This window comes from Hermetia illucens, chromosome 1 (genome assembly GCF_905115235.1).
Source record: "Hermetia illucens chromosome 1, iHerIll2.2.curated.20191125, whole genome shotgun sequence".
Lineage (NCBI taxonomy): Eukaryota > Metazoa > Arthropoda > Insecta > Diptera > Stratiomyidae > Hermetia > Hermetia illucens.
In genome coordinates this window covers 113,196,036-113,213,295 of record NC_051849.1, presented here as the reverse complement: position 1 = coordinate 113,213,295, position 17,260 = coordinate 113,196,036, and the positions used below count along the sequence as shown (strand labels likewise).

At 37.5% G+C, this 17,260-nt stretch overlaps 2 protein-coding genes across 6 annotated transcripts in view; one reads left to right on the top strand and one right to left on the bottom strand.

Moving 5' to 3' along the window:
• LOC119655185 (esterase B1-like) overlaps positions 1-4,196 on the bottom strand; it is a 77,872-nt gene extending 73,676 nt beyond the window's left edge. Inside the window, exon 1 of one of the 4 annotated variants that reach the window (XM_038060969.1) lies at positions 3,807-4,196. In XM_038060969.1, coding sequence (XP_037916897.1) covers positions 3,807-3,826 — 20 coding nt within the window. In that variant the 5' untranslated portion in view covers positions 3,827-4,196. The remainder of the gene's footprint in view (positions 1-3,806) is intronic. The other 3 variants (XM_038060976.1, XM_038060952.1, XM_038060960.1) reach the window with 3 other exon arrangements.
• LOC119655209 (CTD nuclear envelope phosphatase 1 homolog) overlaps positions 1-17,260 on the top strand; it is a 28,445-nt gene that overhangs the window by 3,330 nt on the left and 7,855 nt on the right. The gene's annotated exons all lie outside the window — the stretch shown is intronic.

Here is a 17,260-nt window from a genome sequence, read left to right as displayed (position 1 = left end):
TTTTGCTACAAAGCTATGACAGTGATTATAGTGATTCGCTTCCGAGTTTTCTTGACTATTTTTTGTCTTTGCAAATGATTTACCTAGTCAAAGGGAAGTTCTTAATTTCTTATTGTTGAGTGTCAAATTATTTCTATCCAAGTTAGTAATTTCCAGTGAATGAAAAATCTATCGGATGAATATCATAGCGTCATACTATTTGCAGCGACTCCTCTCCAGATAACTTCTCTAACTTTGAAGTTGGTCATGGGATACTATAGTATTTTGGCTCTTTAATTAATTGAATCGCCCTTCCACTTACGTAACTACATTTCCGTGAAGGTACACGTGAGCTCGGTGTGGACTAATCAAAGGAGTAATTTAAACACTACCTGTAAAGCATTCCGCGAACCCAGAAGTCAGAAGAAGCTTAGCAACTGGAGATGCTCAACCAATTTATAATGAGGCTTTGACCACATTCCACGTCATATTAAAAAAATGTGCTGAGATTCTTGCAGACGCCTGCACAAAAATTCCAAAAGTAAAGTTTTCTTCGGCAACCTACATATTTATTGTCATTAATAGGAATATGGGTGATCGTTTGATTAGTGAGATTATGTCAACAGGTTCGTTGATTGTCAATGTGCTCCAGTTTCATAATTATCCCATTTAATGCCATGGAAGTGATCAGCCTACAGCAGCGGGACAGCCCAAAAACGAACATAAACATCCATAGCTAAACGAGATTTGAACCCGGGATCACGTCCAGCAACCTGAATAGCCTCAGCTTCAGAAGTTTATAAAATGCAAACTTCTAGCTAAAGCAATTGAAAAGCCCTCAAAGGACATTTTCTAATCTACGGAAACTGATCCAAGCCTAGTTCCACCATTATTCATCAAGGAAATAGTCTTTTCACTTCCCAAGGAACAACATGTTTCTCGCTCTTTGAAATGTTGGCCAAGGTAAAGTTTCAGACAACTTGTGCGAATACTTTAGCATTTTACAAGCAGGAATCCGAGACGTTCTGCAAAGAGTGGAAGAAGGCGATGATCGGTAAGATTCCAAAGAAAGGCACCCGTTTTGAGTCTGACATTGGAGGGATATCTGAGAGCTAAAACAATCCTGGAACGCATCAAAGAACATCTCGAAAGTTTTATCGACTGAGTAGGCGCTGATTTTCGCTTCGGATTCTTCTGCATTGACCATATGAACATCCCACATGTAATAATGAAACCGTGTGTGGAGTTTAGATCTTCTGCTCATTTGCTACTCAACGATTTCGAGAAAGTTATTAGTTATTATCAGAGCAACATGTGATAGCGCAAAATGCCACGTGTTGCACGTCGATCACTTTGTATATCTACGAAGCATGGTTTCTGCTGACGGTGGCAACGAACTAGATGTTGCCCGATGCGTTGACTGCGCTAAATCTGCCGTCGTTGCCTTGTCAAAAATGTGGAAGTGGAGTTATCAAGATTAAATTGAGAATGTTATGTGCTAGTCCCAATTGTTATTCAAAAGCTCTTTACCTTCGTCAAGACCCGTTCTATCTTATCATCGGTGTACGCTGGCCTGATACTATCACACTAGAAGAACTTGGTCAGCGCATCTGCCTGACACTTGTACGCACTGTGATCGGAAGGCAGAAGTGGCAGTGAATAGGTCACACATTTCATGGAGTGGAATCCTGGGGACTGGGCGCAGAACAGTAGAGCAGTGCGGGCATGTTGAGAAATCGTGGGGGGAGCAGAAGAGCATTTCGGATAACCGCGCACGATTGCGCTTATGTATGGTTAGCGCGCTATACCAAACCAAGGGGTAAATGGCAAACATATATATAAAATTTGATATATTCGTTTAAGTTCAGTTTAGTGATGAAGAAATAATACTTTGAACAGAGAATTGATGGCATTTTTTAGAGTCTTAATTTTAACTGTGTGTCCGGGTAGCCCAGTGGTTTGAGCACAGGATATCGCACGGTAGATCGCGGTTCAAATCTCACTGGTGGCAGTGGGATCCCGTCAAGTCGGATACCAGTCGACTCAGCTGTGAATGAATGCCTGAGTTAAATTAGAGTAATAATAAATAAGTAAATGGATGCTGTTATCCTGTGCCGTACCGTTACGGGCTTGAATGAAGTAACACAATTCCAGGCTCAGATCCAATTGGATTTTTGCTCCAACATTTGTTATTAATTTTAGTTGCTTTTTATTCAATAGTATTTTGAATTTTCTGTTGCAGTAAATCGACAAGTTCGAATTCAATTTAGAGCTGTATTGAAGAATAAATCAATAGTGTTAATGGGAAACAGATCCTCGGTGATGTTGTCCCTTCTAACATATCATTTCAACTGACCAAATATATTACATAAATAAAGTGTTCGATTATACTCGCTTAGTGCACTTTTTCATTTTCCGCTTGAACTAATTTGCTCAGACTGAATACCCAGTTCAGATTATGTGTAAACATATAGGCTTATTTCTAGACGCGATCACGCTTAAAGGCTTGCCCCAATAAACAGTGGCATAGTAAATATTACAAAATCTAAACTATTAATTAAGTATTATTTACGCGCTCCTGTAATTTTTGTTGTTTGATATGAGCTCGTTTTTAGTCACTTGGGGAAACTCAAGAATCTCTCAGGGCAAACGAGAACAATGATGAGATAATAAATATAACGAGACTTGAAGCGATGGTTTTAAAAGCAAGAATAGAACTTGCAACGTTGCCGCTGATGAGCAATAGTTGTGAATTTAAATATTTCAGACTTCTTCTTTTTCTTCAGCCTTTTTCCCGTTCATAAGCGGGGTCAGATCGTCGTGATCGGTTTGAAACTGATGTCAACTTTTATATATTACAATTTATCTCGTAATGGGTAAAAAGATGTTAAGCTTCGTCCAGCATCCTATATCCCATGTGTTGTATTTCACGAGATACATATACCCATATGCCCCAATGTACAATTTAAACTCATGCCTGCCTGGTTGTGATTGCAATCATTTTTTCACTAACCGCGATTAAATGGGATTCAATTGTGGACGTTATCTGATATTTACGACCGGGCAACAATAATTTATATTGGCTACAAATGTTTACCTAATGATGTCATATTGCAGGTATTATTGGATTTAATAAATAAATTGATCTCGAAATTTGGTGGCAAGTCGAATAAACTTTTTTAAAACACTCTCATTAAAAATGACTAAGATTCGCTAAATCACTGAACTGTTGAAAAATTCACATTGATAACGCGATAATTAATTGAAAATATTAAGAATAATCATCATAGGGGGCCGGAGTGTAAATAAATTTGCAGCGCGCATTCACCTCCCGGTTCGCAGAGCAATTTAGATTTTTTATCACTTTAGTACCAAGTTCACAGTCCAACCACATTGGAATTATTTTTTCTTGCTCCTTTGACGTGGTCTTTCTTGTATCATGCAAAGTCCGGTTCAAGGGTCGCAATTTTTATCTCTACGCACCCCGCGTTCATCCAGCAATAAATTTCAGTAAAAGCTGGGATTTCTCAATTTAATTATTTCGAAACTTAAATTGTTTAATTAAGCGCCAAAACTCGGGAAAGTTTCTGGACACCCATACTTAACCCATGATTCAATCATTTGTCGTACTTTATTTTTAGATGAGGGATCGCGTAAAAGCGACGAGACGTCGAGAATTCGTTGCAATTGAAGCTTACACTTGTTTCGAATCAGTTTTTGAGTGAATATTTGGGTCACTTCCGTATCACGCACAATTTATCTCTGTAACCTTCCTCAAATACTAGATGAGCCAATCAATATCAAAAGATAACTAAAGTCAAACTTACTTGAACGCAATTTTAAACATTGTGCCGTCGTTCTAGGCCACTCAATTTACACACCGCAGCGAGTTGTCCCCGTACAAAATTTCAAGTTGATGACAAACTTTGAGAATTTTGGCACGTCGTCAAAATCCCTGCAAAATCTTGGCTACTATTTTGACAATGACAGTCAACTGTGATCTATTTCAAAAGACGCCGCGTGTATCGTGCAGATACAAATGTTTGATCCACTCCTAAAATTTTACCAAATTTTGGATTATATTGGCAGAAGTTTGACTCCAGGAACCACTGAATCTCGTCAAATACACGCTGTACTAGCGCTGGTAGAAAACTAAATATAGTCGCAGTTTCGTCGATTCAATTTCGTGCGGATCTTCTTGGGTTTAGGCTTCGTGTACACGTTCATCGGAGCTGAGTCGCCACAATCTTGCCTCTCTATACAGTTACATATACATATGTGAGTTAGCTTTACTTTAAGCATGCTGAGCTCCCATATATAAGTATACGTTGTTGTTGCTATCCAAGCCTTTGGGTAGTCTACATTATCAAAAGAGTTTTCTTGGTGGATTTGATCAAGCAGTAGATGTTGATCAACAATTGCACATTTGAATTGTGGTTTAACTAGAGAGTGCGGGTCTTTCAAATGAGCAAAGGAGTCGCTTGGATAGAGTCATCATGTCATCTCAATTCGCTTCATCATCATGAATTTTATTTCACCCACACACCCAAGTGTTTACTTTTACCAAGTGGGAGTTTGCAATATCGGAATGAACGGAGTTTGGTCTACGTAACGTAATCTCTAATCATTTGAACTGAGCCGATAACGAAGCCAAAATTGTCATATCATAATTTGATGGATATTTGTTCTTGGCATATTTGAGATAACGAAGTCCACAAGCATGAAATGGATTTGAAATTTGCACTCAACGCCGATATACGAAGAACGTTTACAATAGTGTTGAATTTTACGTATCAATTTAATAGAGTAGTGTTTCGGTATTTTATTAAACTAAGGAAAGTACCTAATTGGACATTGGTGTTCTGAGTTGGAGTCCTGGTTTTGATTATACCTGTATGCTCCTTATACCGCTGCAGGCTAATTAACACAGCGTTGGTTGTAATGAAAAGGAAACTGATTACATATTATGCTAATCTCTAGAGCTTTGGGGATTCTCTGAGCAATCTGATTATAATCTGGGTGTAGTATTATAATCAGAGCAGAAGGAGGAATCATCAATCTACATGGCTACACATCCGAGAAGACATTAACAAGCAATTATAAATAATGATATAATCGGATTTTTGAGATGTTAATAAAAATGATGAAAGGTTTTTTGTTTTTCATATGTGAGAATATTTCGTGATCCGGCGATTCGATTTGTATATAACTAGTTCACAGTGTATATAAATTATGTCAGTATATTCACTTTAAGATGATGCTAACATTCTATGCTGCTTTAGGGTACCATCAGTTTACACGCAATATACAACGTACAACTTTGTTAATAATAGTACGATCTCTTCAAACATTCAATATATAGTCCTTTAAGTTTATATATAATTTTATAATTATACGATGCGGTTAAATGGTGCTTTCCGGTAGAATTTGTATTAGTATTAACTTAATTTACAATCAGTCTGATACGTGTTTTTCGGTTGAGTAGTTTTCAAAAACGAGTCCTGTCTCAATTTAAATTTGAACTTGCTGACCCGTCACCTCTATCTTGCAATCGGAGTCAAATCTGAGATCTATTTTATAAAATACTAGTTAGGGCCTTTCGTTCGACACTTTCAATTTGTTTGCATATGTCTACCTAAATTTAATCTTAATAAGTTTAGCCATTTCCGAGTAAACCACTTGCAAAACACGAATCTTCCAAATCTTCTTCAGCTGTTCTCTCGTTCAGAAGCATGCTCTTCTTGATCGATTGTGCCATTATGCTCGGTCAAAAGTTTGGTCTGGATGCAGTCGTGGGGCTCTCAAATCATCATCCAGCCTATCCAATTTTGGATTTGAGATGTTTGTTGATACAAGGAAGGACGCCATTTTGGAAATGTGTTTCAGATTCCTTCAACATCTCCAGGGTTATTTAGCTCGTACGTCGAAGTTCATTTATTCGAAGTTTTTAAGTAACAGTGGTGGCTATTTTCCATCTGCTGTTCCCATCGTATAACATTAGCTTCAATATTTTTCACCTGGTAACCTGACATCGAAGTGATATCTACCAGCAGACCACATCAACTGAAGACACGATTAGGAAGCGTCAAGGACCCCAAGGAAGATAGCGAGGAAAGTGGAATCTACCAGATAACCTGCACCTATTGTGAAAAAACATATATAGGGCAAACTATAAGAGTAATAGCAACGAGGTTCAACGAACATATCAGGGAAGCAAATCTGGCGAAAGCAAAAAGCAGACCAACATAAGCCCTCAAATCGTTGGTAGCCAGACACATCATCAAGGAGGAACATACAATAATGGAGGATAACTTAAGGGTAATTAAGGAGGTTGATGACTTCCGCAAATTGGACGCATTAGAGAGTTTCATCATCCAACAGTTGGCTTTTTGAATTAATTAGGTAGAAATTAACTAGCAATTAAGGAGGACAAGCTGGACCATAAGCAGTTCAGGACAAAAACTCACTGAGGAAGAGGACAACTGGTCCTCGAAATGCCGGTATATGATAATAAAAAACTCACTATCGAACAACTTTGGGGCACCGTTAAACACAAAGTAAGGGAGCATAGTATTACATCCAAAACAGTGCTCAGCAATTTTCGTAGCTAATATAGGAGTATAAAGTTAACTGCTGTAATAAAGGGCAACGGTACACCAACAAAATATTAATAACATTGTATGAATTATACAACGCAATCGATTAAGCCACTAAAAGGGTTTCATTCTTTAGACTAAACAAGAAAAAGTCGTAATTTGGGTCCATGTTTTTATTTTTTACAGTGATTACAGATTATTCATTATTAAAATTCAAAAATTACAGAACAAAGAAAAAAACCTAGTTCTTTTCTTATTCTAAGAAAAAGTCATAAAATATAGGATGTCCAACATTTATGGCCATGGCTTTAGGTTTAAAATTTTAAAAATCTGCGAAAAGCTGCTTTTAACTCAGAAAATGTGATCTAAAAGGTGGCAAATGGGCTAAGTGCCACGAATCTTGAGCTTTGGACGATTGGAGGAAGGTTGCCTTTTTCGGAGGAGCCTATCTTATTGGCACTGAAGGTAGCCAGAGAGAGGCGCAAAAGACAAGAACGCTTTTCTGGTAGAACTTATCAAGGAGTTGAGAGTCTTATTGATCCTGGAGGGTTCTGTAAGTGGCGAGAACTTTAGAACTATTAGAAGTTATATGCACTCATCGAGCAGAATGTGCTTCAATGCTTATGCAATACATTTTTTTTTTCCTAATTAATAAAAGACTGGTTTTCCCATTTCACATCAAAAAATTCAAGGATGATTTAATACAGTCCATAGAGTGGCCTTCAAACAATCCTTTTAATTTTATCGTTGCAGCCTAAAACCGGTTAAGGACAATCAAAAGGTCATATATCTGTAAGAGGCTCCCTATGAATTAAAGTAATTGAAACATCCAACTTTATTTGTTGATAATATAGTATAATTATAAAATAATAAAAATGCAAAAGATAACAAAAGTTAAACAGTTTGCATTTTCTCTTCTCTCAAAACTTGTTTCCATCAAATTGGCAAAAAAGCAATAACTAGTTTAAGGCAAATTTTACAAAAAGGAACTAGTTTGAGCCAACTACAAGCCCCTAATTCCCAAATATCAATGCAACACAACATATGTTCAGTGGAAAAATTTGTCAGAATTTTAAGTAGTGAAGATACGTTCAACCAAATACACCGGTTCACTCAATTTTTAAAAAGATACGCTAGTATTGTCGCCAAATGTAGATAACAATTCGCAATACCGGAGCTGGATACTTCGGGTATAAAGGTTTTGTGTTCATATGTGTGTGAAATTGCCTATGTATGTTTGAATTATTAAACCTCTCCAGTAATAAGGTTTTGTTTGCAAAACAGAAAATTATTAAAATCGGCTCAATGTCTGTCTGTCTGTCACAAGCACTTTTCTCAGAAACGGATTGACACGAAATTTGGTGAGAAGGTCGGAACTGTGGGCCCCCAGACATGTAGTGAGTTATATCCTTGTAGGTTGAATTTAGGGGGGGAGGGTGTACACATTTTTTCACCGAATGTAGTCATGTGGGGTATTGAATGAAAGGTCTCGGTTGGTGTTTTTCAAAGCCGGTCTTACTTTTGAGATTTGTTAAAAAGGCGGGGAGTGGGACGGGTGGAAAGTGATGATTTCTTTAACGGACCCATTCTCAGAAACTACCCAACCGAAAAATCTGAAAAAATTCATGAAGCTACCTTTATATGGTGCCCAGGCTTCAAAATACTTTCCATATTGTTATCCATTCAAATTAAGTTAATAATAGTATATTGCCATATTTTTGGGGAAATTGAGTAAAACCCCTCATAAGTTTATCCCAGCGTTATAAAAGTAGTGGTGTAAACTATAATATGAAGCATATTATCCCCAAGTTTAATTAAAATCATACTATTGCAAACAAAGTTACAGTAGCTCAAAGTTGACTCTCCCCTGTAAATTTACTGCAACTAAATATCAATATCACATTGAAGTGGGTAGTCAGATATGCTAAATGCAAATACATAACGGGCTACGTACAAATGGAATAGTTCTACACTTAAATATACTCACAGGAGGAGCAAACAAAACCTTTCATAGCTGAAGCGCCCAGCTTCCGGTTTCCTGACTTGTTACATTATTGGAAATGACTTCGATAAAGCCAAATGGCGAAACCGATCACGACGAGCCGACCCCGCTTGTGAACGGGACAAAGGATAAAAAAAAGAAGAGGAAAAGAAAAGGAAATGATTTCAAACATTTTTTTCTTATTCTACTTTTGATATTGGTTGAAACATATTGGAGTTAGAACTCGAAATATGTGTCCCAAAAAGTGGAAACAGGTCTTGTTCTCAGAACTCAGCCAAACGAAAAATCTGAAAAAAATCAAAGTGATGCTTCTGGACAAAATCTAGGCCTCAAAATACATTCCGTTCCGATATCTGCACAAATAAAGTGAATAATAGTATATTACTATGTTTTAGAAATTTCCCGGAAAATCCCCCTTAAGTTCATCCCAGAAGAACAAAGCAGAGGCGACATATTTATTTTTTATAAGACACCAGCTGACCCGACAGACTTCGTACTGGCTCAATCGATAAATAAAAGACCTAAACTTTTGTATAAAATAATTTTAAAACAAACAAAACGAATCCGTATTTAATAAAAAAGCATATTGTGAAGCATTCCGTCTGCGGATTCGATCAATTTCATTATGTCATGATTGCTGTTGTTGTGTGTGATGTGCACGAACTCGCTGCATTCTAAGCATATCTACTTCATTATCACTCACTAAATAATTCTGACATAGCAATACGACTATTTTCTTGATTTGTCTCTCTCTCTGGTCATCGGTGCGGTTAGCACATGAGTTAGCTCTTCGCACATTTTATTGACTGCGACGACCAAGTCAGGTCGTCTTTTCCTCGGCATCGTAAATTGTAAATAATCAAAGTGAGAAAATTGTTCGCTCACTTAGCAGTAAAGTGTCACAATCACAAAATATCAAAAAAAGAGCACATTACCTGGAATGTCACTATCACAAAGGATCGCCAAAGTGAAGAAAGTTCTCACGCACTGATAGATATCGTAATACTTCTTTCCGTGTTCTAAAGTGCAACAGGATGGATTGACATATAAGCTGGTTGTCAAATCTAATGTCAAATATTATCGTTGCGTTCAGAAATTTAATTTGTAACAAAACTTAATATCTAGTCTAGGTCTAGGTAGTCTAGTTTGGTCTTGAAATATTTATGGAAATTCAGAGAAGGTTTAAACGGTGAGAAACAAAAATACTAAAAATAGAAATTATATTTTCCAATAAAACATGTTCTGAGCTGTGAAACATTTGATGTCTTTTGTCTTTTTAGAAATAAAAGATGGTCACTTGGTTGTCAAATATTTCTAGTTGCGTTAAAAAATTTGCCCGTTTCATAGCTGTAATATGAGGTACGATGAACACAGTGAGTGATTGAACTTTATTGAATATCAATAAAGTTCAAATTGACTCTAAATTTTATTTAGAAAAAACGTTTATATGGGAAGAAGAAAAGTGCTATTTTTATGGTTCTACCGGCAATTATTCGAATTTTTCTCACCTTTTAAACCTTCCCTAAACATCCACGGACATATCAAAACCAAGATAAAATAAATCCGCTTTTGTGCACGGAGTAAAGTGGAAATGCATTAGATCAATTTAGACACGCACATATATATGTATGCATCGTCATGCGGTATAGAGAATGTTTGTTTATTTAGGATCAACACAGTATTTATGTCGTTGATATGTATGTACACATGGGTATCTTGGATTTTGTCAAAATATGACGGAATATTTTATATTCTTAGCCATGTACGAATGGTTTTTTCACCTAAGATGAATACAAAACCTTTATACTCGAAGTTTCCGGTATTCTGACTTGTTTGAATGGATATTGGAATGACGGCATTTGTGAAAAGTGATAATAAGAAGTAAAAAATTCGTACACTCTGAGAGTGTGTTTATTGAATTCCAAAAGAATTATATCGATATCTACCTCAGAAATATTGTAATAAATCCTCGAAAACATTTTTTGATGTGAGGGGTTGAACGTGGTCATTTCTTTAACGAACCCATTCTCAGAGACTATCCAACCAAAAAATCGGGAAAAAATCAATAGCCTGCCAATATATGGTATCTAGGCTCCGAAATATCTTTCAAACCGATATCTGTTCAAATAAAGTTAATAATAGTGTATTACTATAACTTTTAGTAATTGGCTGCAAAACCCCCTTAAGTTCATCCGAGAACCACGAAATTTTGTAGCAATATTCTCCAATGAAATAGTGTTCTGGAGTACTATTGAACGTCGGATGCGTTTAAACAACACTGTAACGAAATTTTCTTCTTCTTTTGATGCAGTTTTCGGTATTTCAAATCTTTTCATGTCGGTAATTAGTTGATACACAAGCATCGCTCAAAGAAATTCAATCGAAAAGATTTCCAAGAAAATTTCTAATTTTTATTTTTTTTTCTTATAACAAAACTCTAAGACTGGACATGTTTGTTTTTAAACTTTTGGACGATAGTGTATATCACTAGGTTGCTAAAGGCATTATGCTTATAACAAAGACAAATCCACAGAGACAGCACTTCGCACGCTTAAGCCGAAAATTGGGAAGTTCAAACTCGAAAATCTGCTTTTATTAGTCAGTTGGAATTTTTACATGTGTGCATGAACAAGGAACGGTTTCCTTTTCCTCACAATGGCTCCTAGTAATGGTCACCTGGCTATGGCTCCTGGAGTAATGCTGCCTTGCAGATAATTCACAATTGGTGTTCCCGTAGCGGGCTCACGATGAATGCTTGGACAAAGATCAGCTAACTCTAATGGCGGCCTATTATATGATTTCCAGCTTTGTCTTTGAGAAGTTACAGTCCGCCGCAATGACCAAAGGAAGAGAATGGTCAACAAATGGTAGGATTACAGATTTAATAAGTTTCACCAACCGATCAGTTATGAAAGTCTACTCCGAAATTTGAAGTTGCCAAAGTTCCCGCTGACAGGTGGAGTTCTTTGTAAAACCGGGAACTCTAGAGCGTATTTTTATTGCCTTTTAAGGGGGTCATCCCGTGTGAAGGCCGTTTTTTTTTGCCTTTTTTTGAAAAATTATTTTGAAGGACTGGATAAAGATAGAAACGTGATTTTTTCACCATATGTTTATTGATATCTCTAGTATATGTGATAAATTTTTCAGCTTGATTTCGTAGCTAATTTTCGGAATACGTGTTAATTTATGCACCCATCTCCAAAAAAAGGTGTTTTTCTGCTGCCACGCTGGAGGGCGCTGTGTTCATCTGAGGAAAAAAAACTAAACGGCATTTTAATGTGGACAATATTCCACGGTCCGCAAACTAGGATAATTAGAAAATATTAAAAGGTAAATTTTTGGTGGGCTTTTAAACTTAATTTTTTGAATTTTGGTGTTTTTTTACGGCTTTTTTTATGAATAAAAAAAAAACTACCTGTCCGATTGCAATTATCCTAGTTTGCGGACCGTAGAAATATGTACTAAAGAAGCCATGAAAATTTCAAAGAATTTGGTTGGATAGATTTTGAGCTATGGTGGCAGCCGATTTTCAAGATGCAGTTTCGAGAAAAACGCATTTGAAAATTTAAATGTGATTATCAACAGTAAAATTTTAGCTCACCATTAATTTGCTATACCTGGTCCATAGAGAGCACCCTCCATTTCTTCAAAAAAGTCTTGTAAGGCCGATTGTTGCTCCCTGGTGTCAATTGTGGCTCTTTTAGCGAGGTCAGTCGATCGTCGTTCGGACCGCCAAATTCGCGCTTCATTACGGCGGTCGGCATAAACCTGACATATGTGACCAACTTGACATCCCATTGTCACTAGGATTTTAAGAATGCCATTGAATCCTTCATTGAAAATAATTACAGTCAGAAAAGTGGCTATTTCTACGACCTTGGCCTCAGAATGAAGGTGCTTAGGAGCGAAAGTCCAGATCAATGCATTTAACGACTCATTGTTATTCTGGGTCTCCGCTCCTAAACATCTGTTCAAGGGATCATCTCGTGACAAATCTTCGTAGATTGGTTTGATGACTGTATGAACTTCTTCAGTCAAAGGTGCCTTCTCGTGGTGTAAACTATCCACTTCTCCTTTAGCCTCCGCTTTGCGCCATTTGCACCATCTGTCCTCGCCTGCTGGACAATTTTGATGCTGAGGATTTTCGTCTGTAGAACATTTATGGAAGAAAGTTGCCCAAATTTCTTGCTTCGTTCCTTCTATCAAATTTGCGTGTCGACGAATAGCCAGCCCAGAAAATGTTGTGAGGTCCTTATCAGTAAGTATTCCAGCCCCTTTTTCACCAATGCCTTTGTGATTCTTCTTTGCATTTCTAAGCCGCGTTCCCATTCTTTTCTCGACATGTCCCACGCATTCCTTTTTTACTACTACCTATATTTTATTATTTGCAGAAATTTGCAGTATTACCGGAGAAAACTGCAGCGAAATCCAATATACAATATACAAAACTTGTCGCAATTGGAACATCCATGTTCATGCTTGCTAAAAGTTTCTTTGCTGATGTTGATGCGAAGTCCTTTTTCTTCTCTGATAAGTATCGATTCCCATGAAATACTCGTTTTTTAGTGCGAGTATGACGTTGAACCTTAAAGCGATCTCCCTTCGTACGATCCATTTAAAAAAATCACTGAACACACAAATAGCACAATACTCACAACAAAATAGAACTGAGTATAACTTCAACGCCTTTCAGTGCTCACTCTAGACTGGATTATCCTTTTTATTCCAAACAGCAAATAAGTTTAGACAATTGATTGGTTTTTCATCTCTTTATATTTATACCTGTGTTCAAATTTATAAGGCTCAGGTAAAAAACTAACAGGTAAAAAAAGATTCGATACTCTTTCTCATGGAGTACTCTAGCCGCGGCTGCAAACTCCTTACCTGTTTAACCCTGTAATTTCGGAAGGACTCGGAATATCGGAAAATCCCTTTGCCCACATATTCTCCACTATATATAGATACAATTCATGCAAAAAAAAAAAAATCGATTTCTCCAACCCGACACACGGGATGACCCCCTTAAGAAGTCATGCCTGGTAGGATATACAAAAGCTTGCGAACGCCGCGGGCGGGAGGCTGTTCAATAGATGGTTCCAGGGGATAGTACAATGGGCCTAACAAAACGCTTGAGTGACTGAAGCTGCTGTTTCCCTCGCCGAACCGAGTGGTTTTTGAAATTATGTACTATGTTACACTGTATTTTTTGTTCACCCGATTATATTTCAAGAATTGGAGCGTTTTTTCATGGAACGTGCGCTCCCATATCGAAAAGCAGCGGTCTCAATATAAGGCTTGAAAGAGATGTGCTAGACAGGGGCTGGTTTCCTGGAGAAGAACTACTACACCATATTTTATAGTGGCCATCAAGTAAACCATGTATTCGGAGTAGGTTTCCTAGTCAACAAAAAAAAAACCTGCTGTTATCCTCTTTGAAAACAAGCTAATGACTATGCACTCTGCTCTTGCGAGGCAAATTTCAAAATATACATAGATGAAATTGTAGAATCGGAGAAGTACTACGAGGCAGTAGAGCAGGCCCTGCGCCTGTATCAAAATAATACATAGAGAGTTTTACAGCCAAGTAGGGACGAAGCCAGACGATACGTCAGCTCCCATAGCTCACACAAAACTCCTAATGATAACGGACTGCGAATTATTTAATTAGCAGTGTCGCACGAAGTAGTTGTTGGAAATACCTGGCTGCACTTCCAATTGAACGCCGTTACCTCTCAGCCTGGATTAATGTCAAAACTAAAGGGGCGGAGGGGGTGTAAATAGGAACTGCCAGTTTACAACTCATTATGTCTGGAGTATGCTAATAAATCTTTCAAATCAAAACATTTGGAAGTCTTTTTTGTTATGGATGTCGTATGCGCATATATAGCTATATTTATACATAATTAAAATAATAAACTTTGGCCTAGAAAGAAAAAATCTTCGAGTTGTTTTCATTTGACGACTTTAAATATTGTTTTTTAACCAGATTTCATCACTTCTGTTTAGTATAAATGGAGGGGAGTCGCTTGCATTTGCCAAACTGGATTCACCATCAAATATGAAGTAACTATGTAATTTTGAATATGACTTCACACCGATACTTTATCTTGTTAAGCTATAAACTTCCAGAATGGAGTATTTTAAAGATGAAAAGATAATAAAAAGTTGTGGTCAGTGCAATACCATGCACTTTGCTTGGGAGAATTTGTTTTTAATGAGGCTGAAATCATTACAAAAGCTGTTAAGTGAGAATTTCATTTAGAAATATCATGTTTGCGGTTATTACTATTTGTTTGAATTAATGTATAGAAAACATTAGAAGCACGAAAGCTTGTCTGTTAAATGAATACTTGTAAATGCTAAATAAATGCAAACGGGTATTGAGTATTAATGTAATTCATATTTCATGCAATTGTAATTTTGATATTAATTTAGAATAGTCTAGCTAATTTCAGGATGGTTTCATTGTGTCGTTTCCCTCAGTTTCCTAGTCAAGTCACTAGCAATTGAGTGAGGCTGTGACACGATCATGCTTATACAAAATTGCATTACATCCAATCTATTGGACCAGTTCTTAAGGAGCTTCTCTAGTGAGCTCAAAAGTAGCTATTTCCAATCCTTTTTTAATGAAAACTGTTATATCGCTTGAAGTTATTCTTTATGAGAATAGAAAAAAAACATTTTTTGCACATAAATTTACTAGGACGATATGATAAGTACCTGACCTAGGTCAGAAATGGCGCTGCGGATATTTTAAAAGTGATATTTGTTCTGCATACAATCTTCGACAACAATACGGCCAAAATGGTAAGCCGTTGTTTGGTTTTATGTGCGAATGATTTAATGATGATGTAAAACATAACTCTTGCTGTTTTCCAACTATGGGAAAAATTGAATAGCGAACTGTGATAACATAACAAACAGTTAAATCGGAAGGTTGGCGCGTCAGGTATGAAAGGTATTGCAGATTTTCTATATGAGAATATTTAGCAACACGATGGTTTTACACATAGCTCGTAGTCCAAATATTAGTAAATCGTCACTTTGTCCGTTATTCAGAGACGTCTGTTAAATGGAGGTAGCACATATATAATGTAATAAAAGGGAGGTAACTATCTATATGTAGTAAAAATAGGTTTTTTGTATGAAATAACGTATATGTAGTTATTCAAACATATCGCCTATCTTAGTATCCTATCAATAGCCTAGCTTAGTATCCTTTACTTTAATCTTTAACTTTAAAATAATCGTTTTTCTTGATGTTGTTGTATTTCGAAAAGTTTGTAACAGTTGGGTTGAAAATTCGTAACACTTCAAAAGAAAATTGGACTATTAGTTGGTAGGATAAAGCATTTTGAGTGAAGCAAAGTTTGTTAGTTTGAAGATTTTTGTTTGCTAATAAAGCATTGCTTTGAGGCGAACAAAATACTATTTAAGCTGTTTACTTGATAAAGATTATTCGGACTTCGCTCCAGGAAAATCAACCGTTGAGAAGTAGTTTCCTAAGTTTAAATGAGGCCGAAACACTTCAAGGCCCTGATCCAATGTGGATTGTTACACCAACGATTATTATTGTTAAAAGTTGTCTGGCGTACCTGACCTACGCCGTCGCTTCATCTCAGGCAGGGTCTGCCTCGTCTTCTTTTTCTACCATACATAATGTCCTTATAGACTTTCCGGGCTGGATCATCCTCATCCATACGGATTAAGTGGCCCACCCACCGTAACCTGTTGAGGCAGATTTTATCCACAACCAGACGGTCGTGATATCGCTCATAGATTTATTCGTTATGTAGGCTACGGAATCGTATATCCCTCAGGGGGCCAAAAATTCTTCGGAGGATTCTACTGTCCAACGCGGCCAAGACTTCGCAGTCGTCAGGCATTGATCCCATACTTTCAGCATCAGTTGATGAACCACTTGGTGTAATTGGTCGCCTCCATATTTAACCAATTCGACTATAACTCCATCGGCTCCTGGCGGCTTATGGTTTTTAAGCCGATGAATTGCACGGACTGTTTCTTCGTACGCTTGGTGGTGACAGCAGCTTGTCCACCGTCTTCAGTTGGCGGGACCTCCAACTCGCCGATATTTTAGTGTTGAGCATTTCATCAAAATACTCAACCCATCGCTTCAATATGCCCATTCTGTCGGAAATCAGATTTCCCTCTTTGTCTCGGCAGGATGAGCATCGAGGTGTATAAGGCTTTATTCTGCTAACTTGTTGGTGAAACTTCCGCGCCTGATGCGGTTGCTCCCTGTACTTTTCTAGTTCACAGATTTTTTGGTTCTCAGAATCTTCCTCTTTCCGCCTGTGGAGTCGCTTCTCCACTCGACGGAGTTCGTGTCTCCGCGCGTGCTCGCGTTCTTTGAGAATGCATCATTACTCAGTATGCGGCATTCTTCCATTCCGTAGCTGATTGTCAGAGGGGATTGTAGATGGTGTCGTAATTCAAGCTTGGAGCACTATGCCAACGAGATAGTGGTCCGAGTCTATATTGGCCCCCCTGTATGCTGTGAAATTCCAACAAGCATTTCGTGCGATATTTCTAACTGAATGATCCGCAGTCCGTTATCATTGGTATTATACTTGGGGCAGGTTTCAAGGGTCCGCTCAACTGCCTCGTAGAAAGTATTCTTCTCCGACTCTGCAGTCTCCTCTGTAGGGGCGTGAACGTTTAT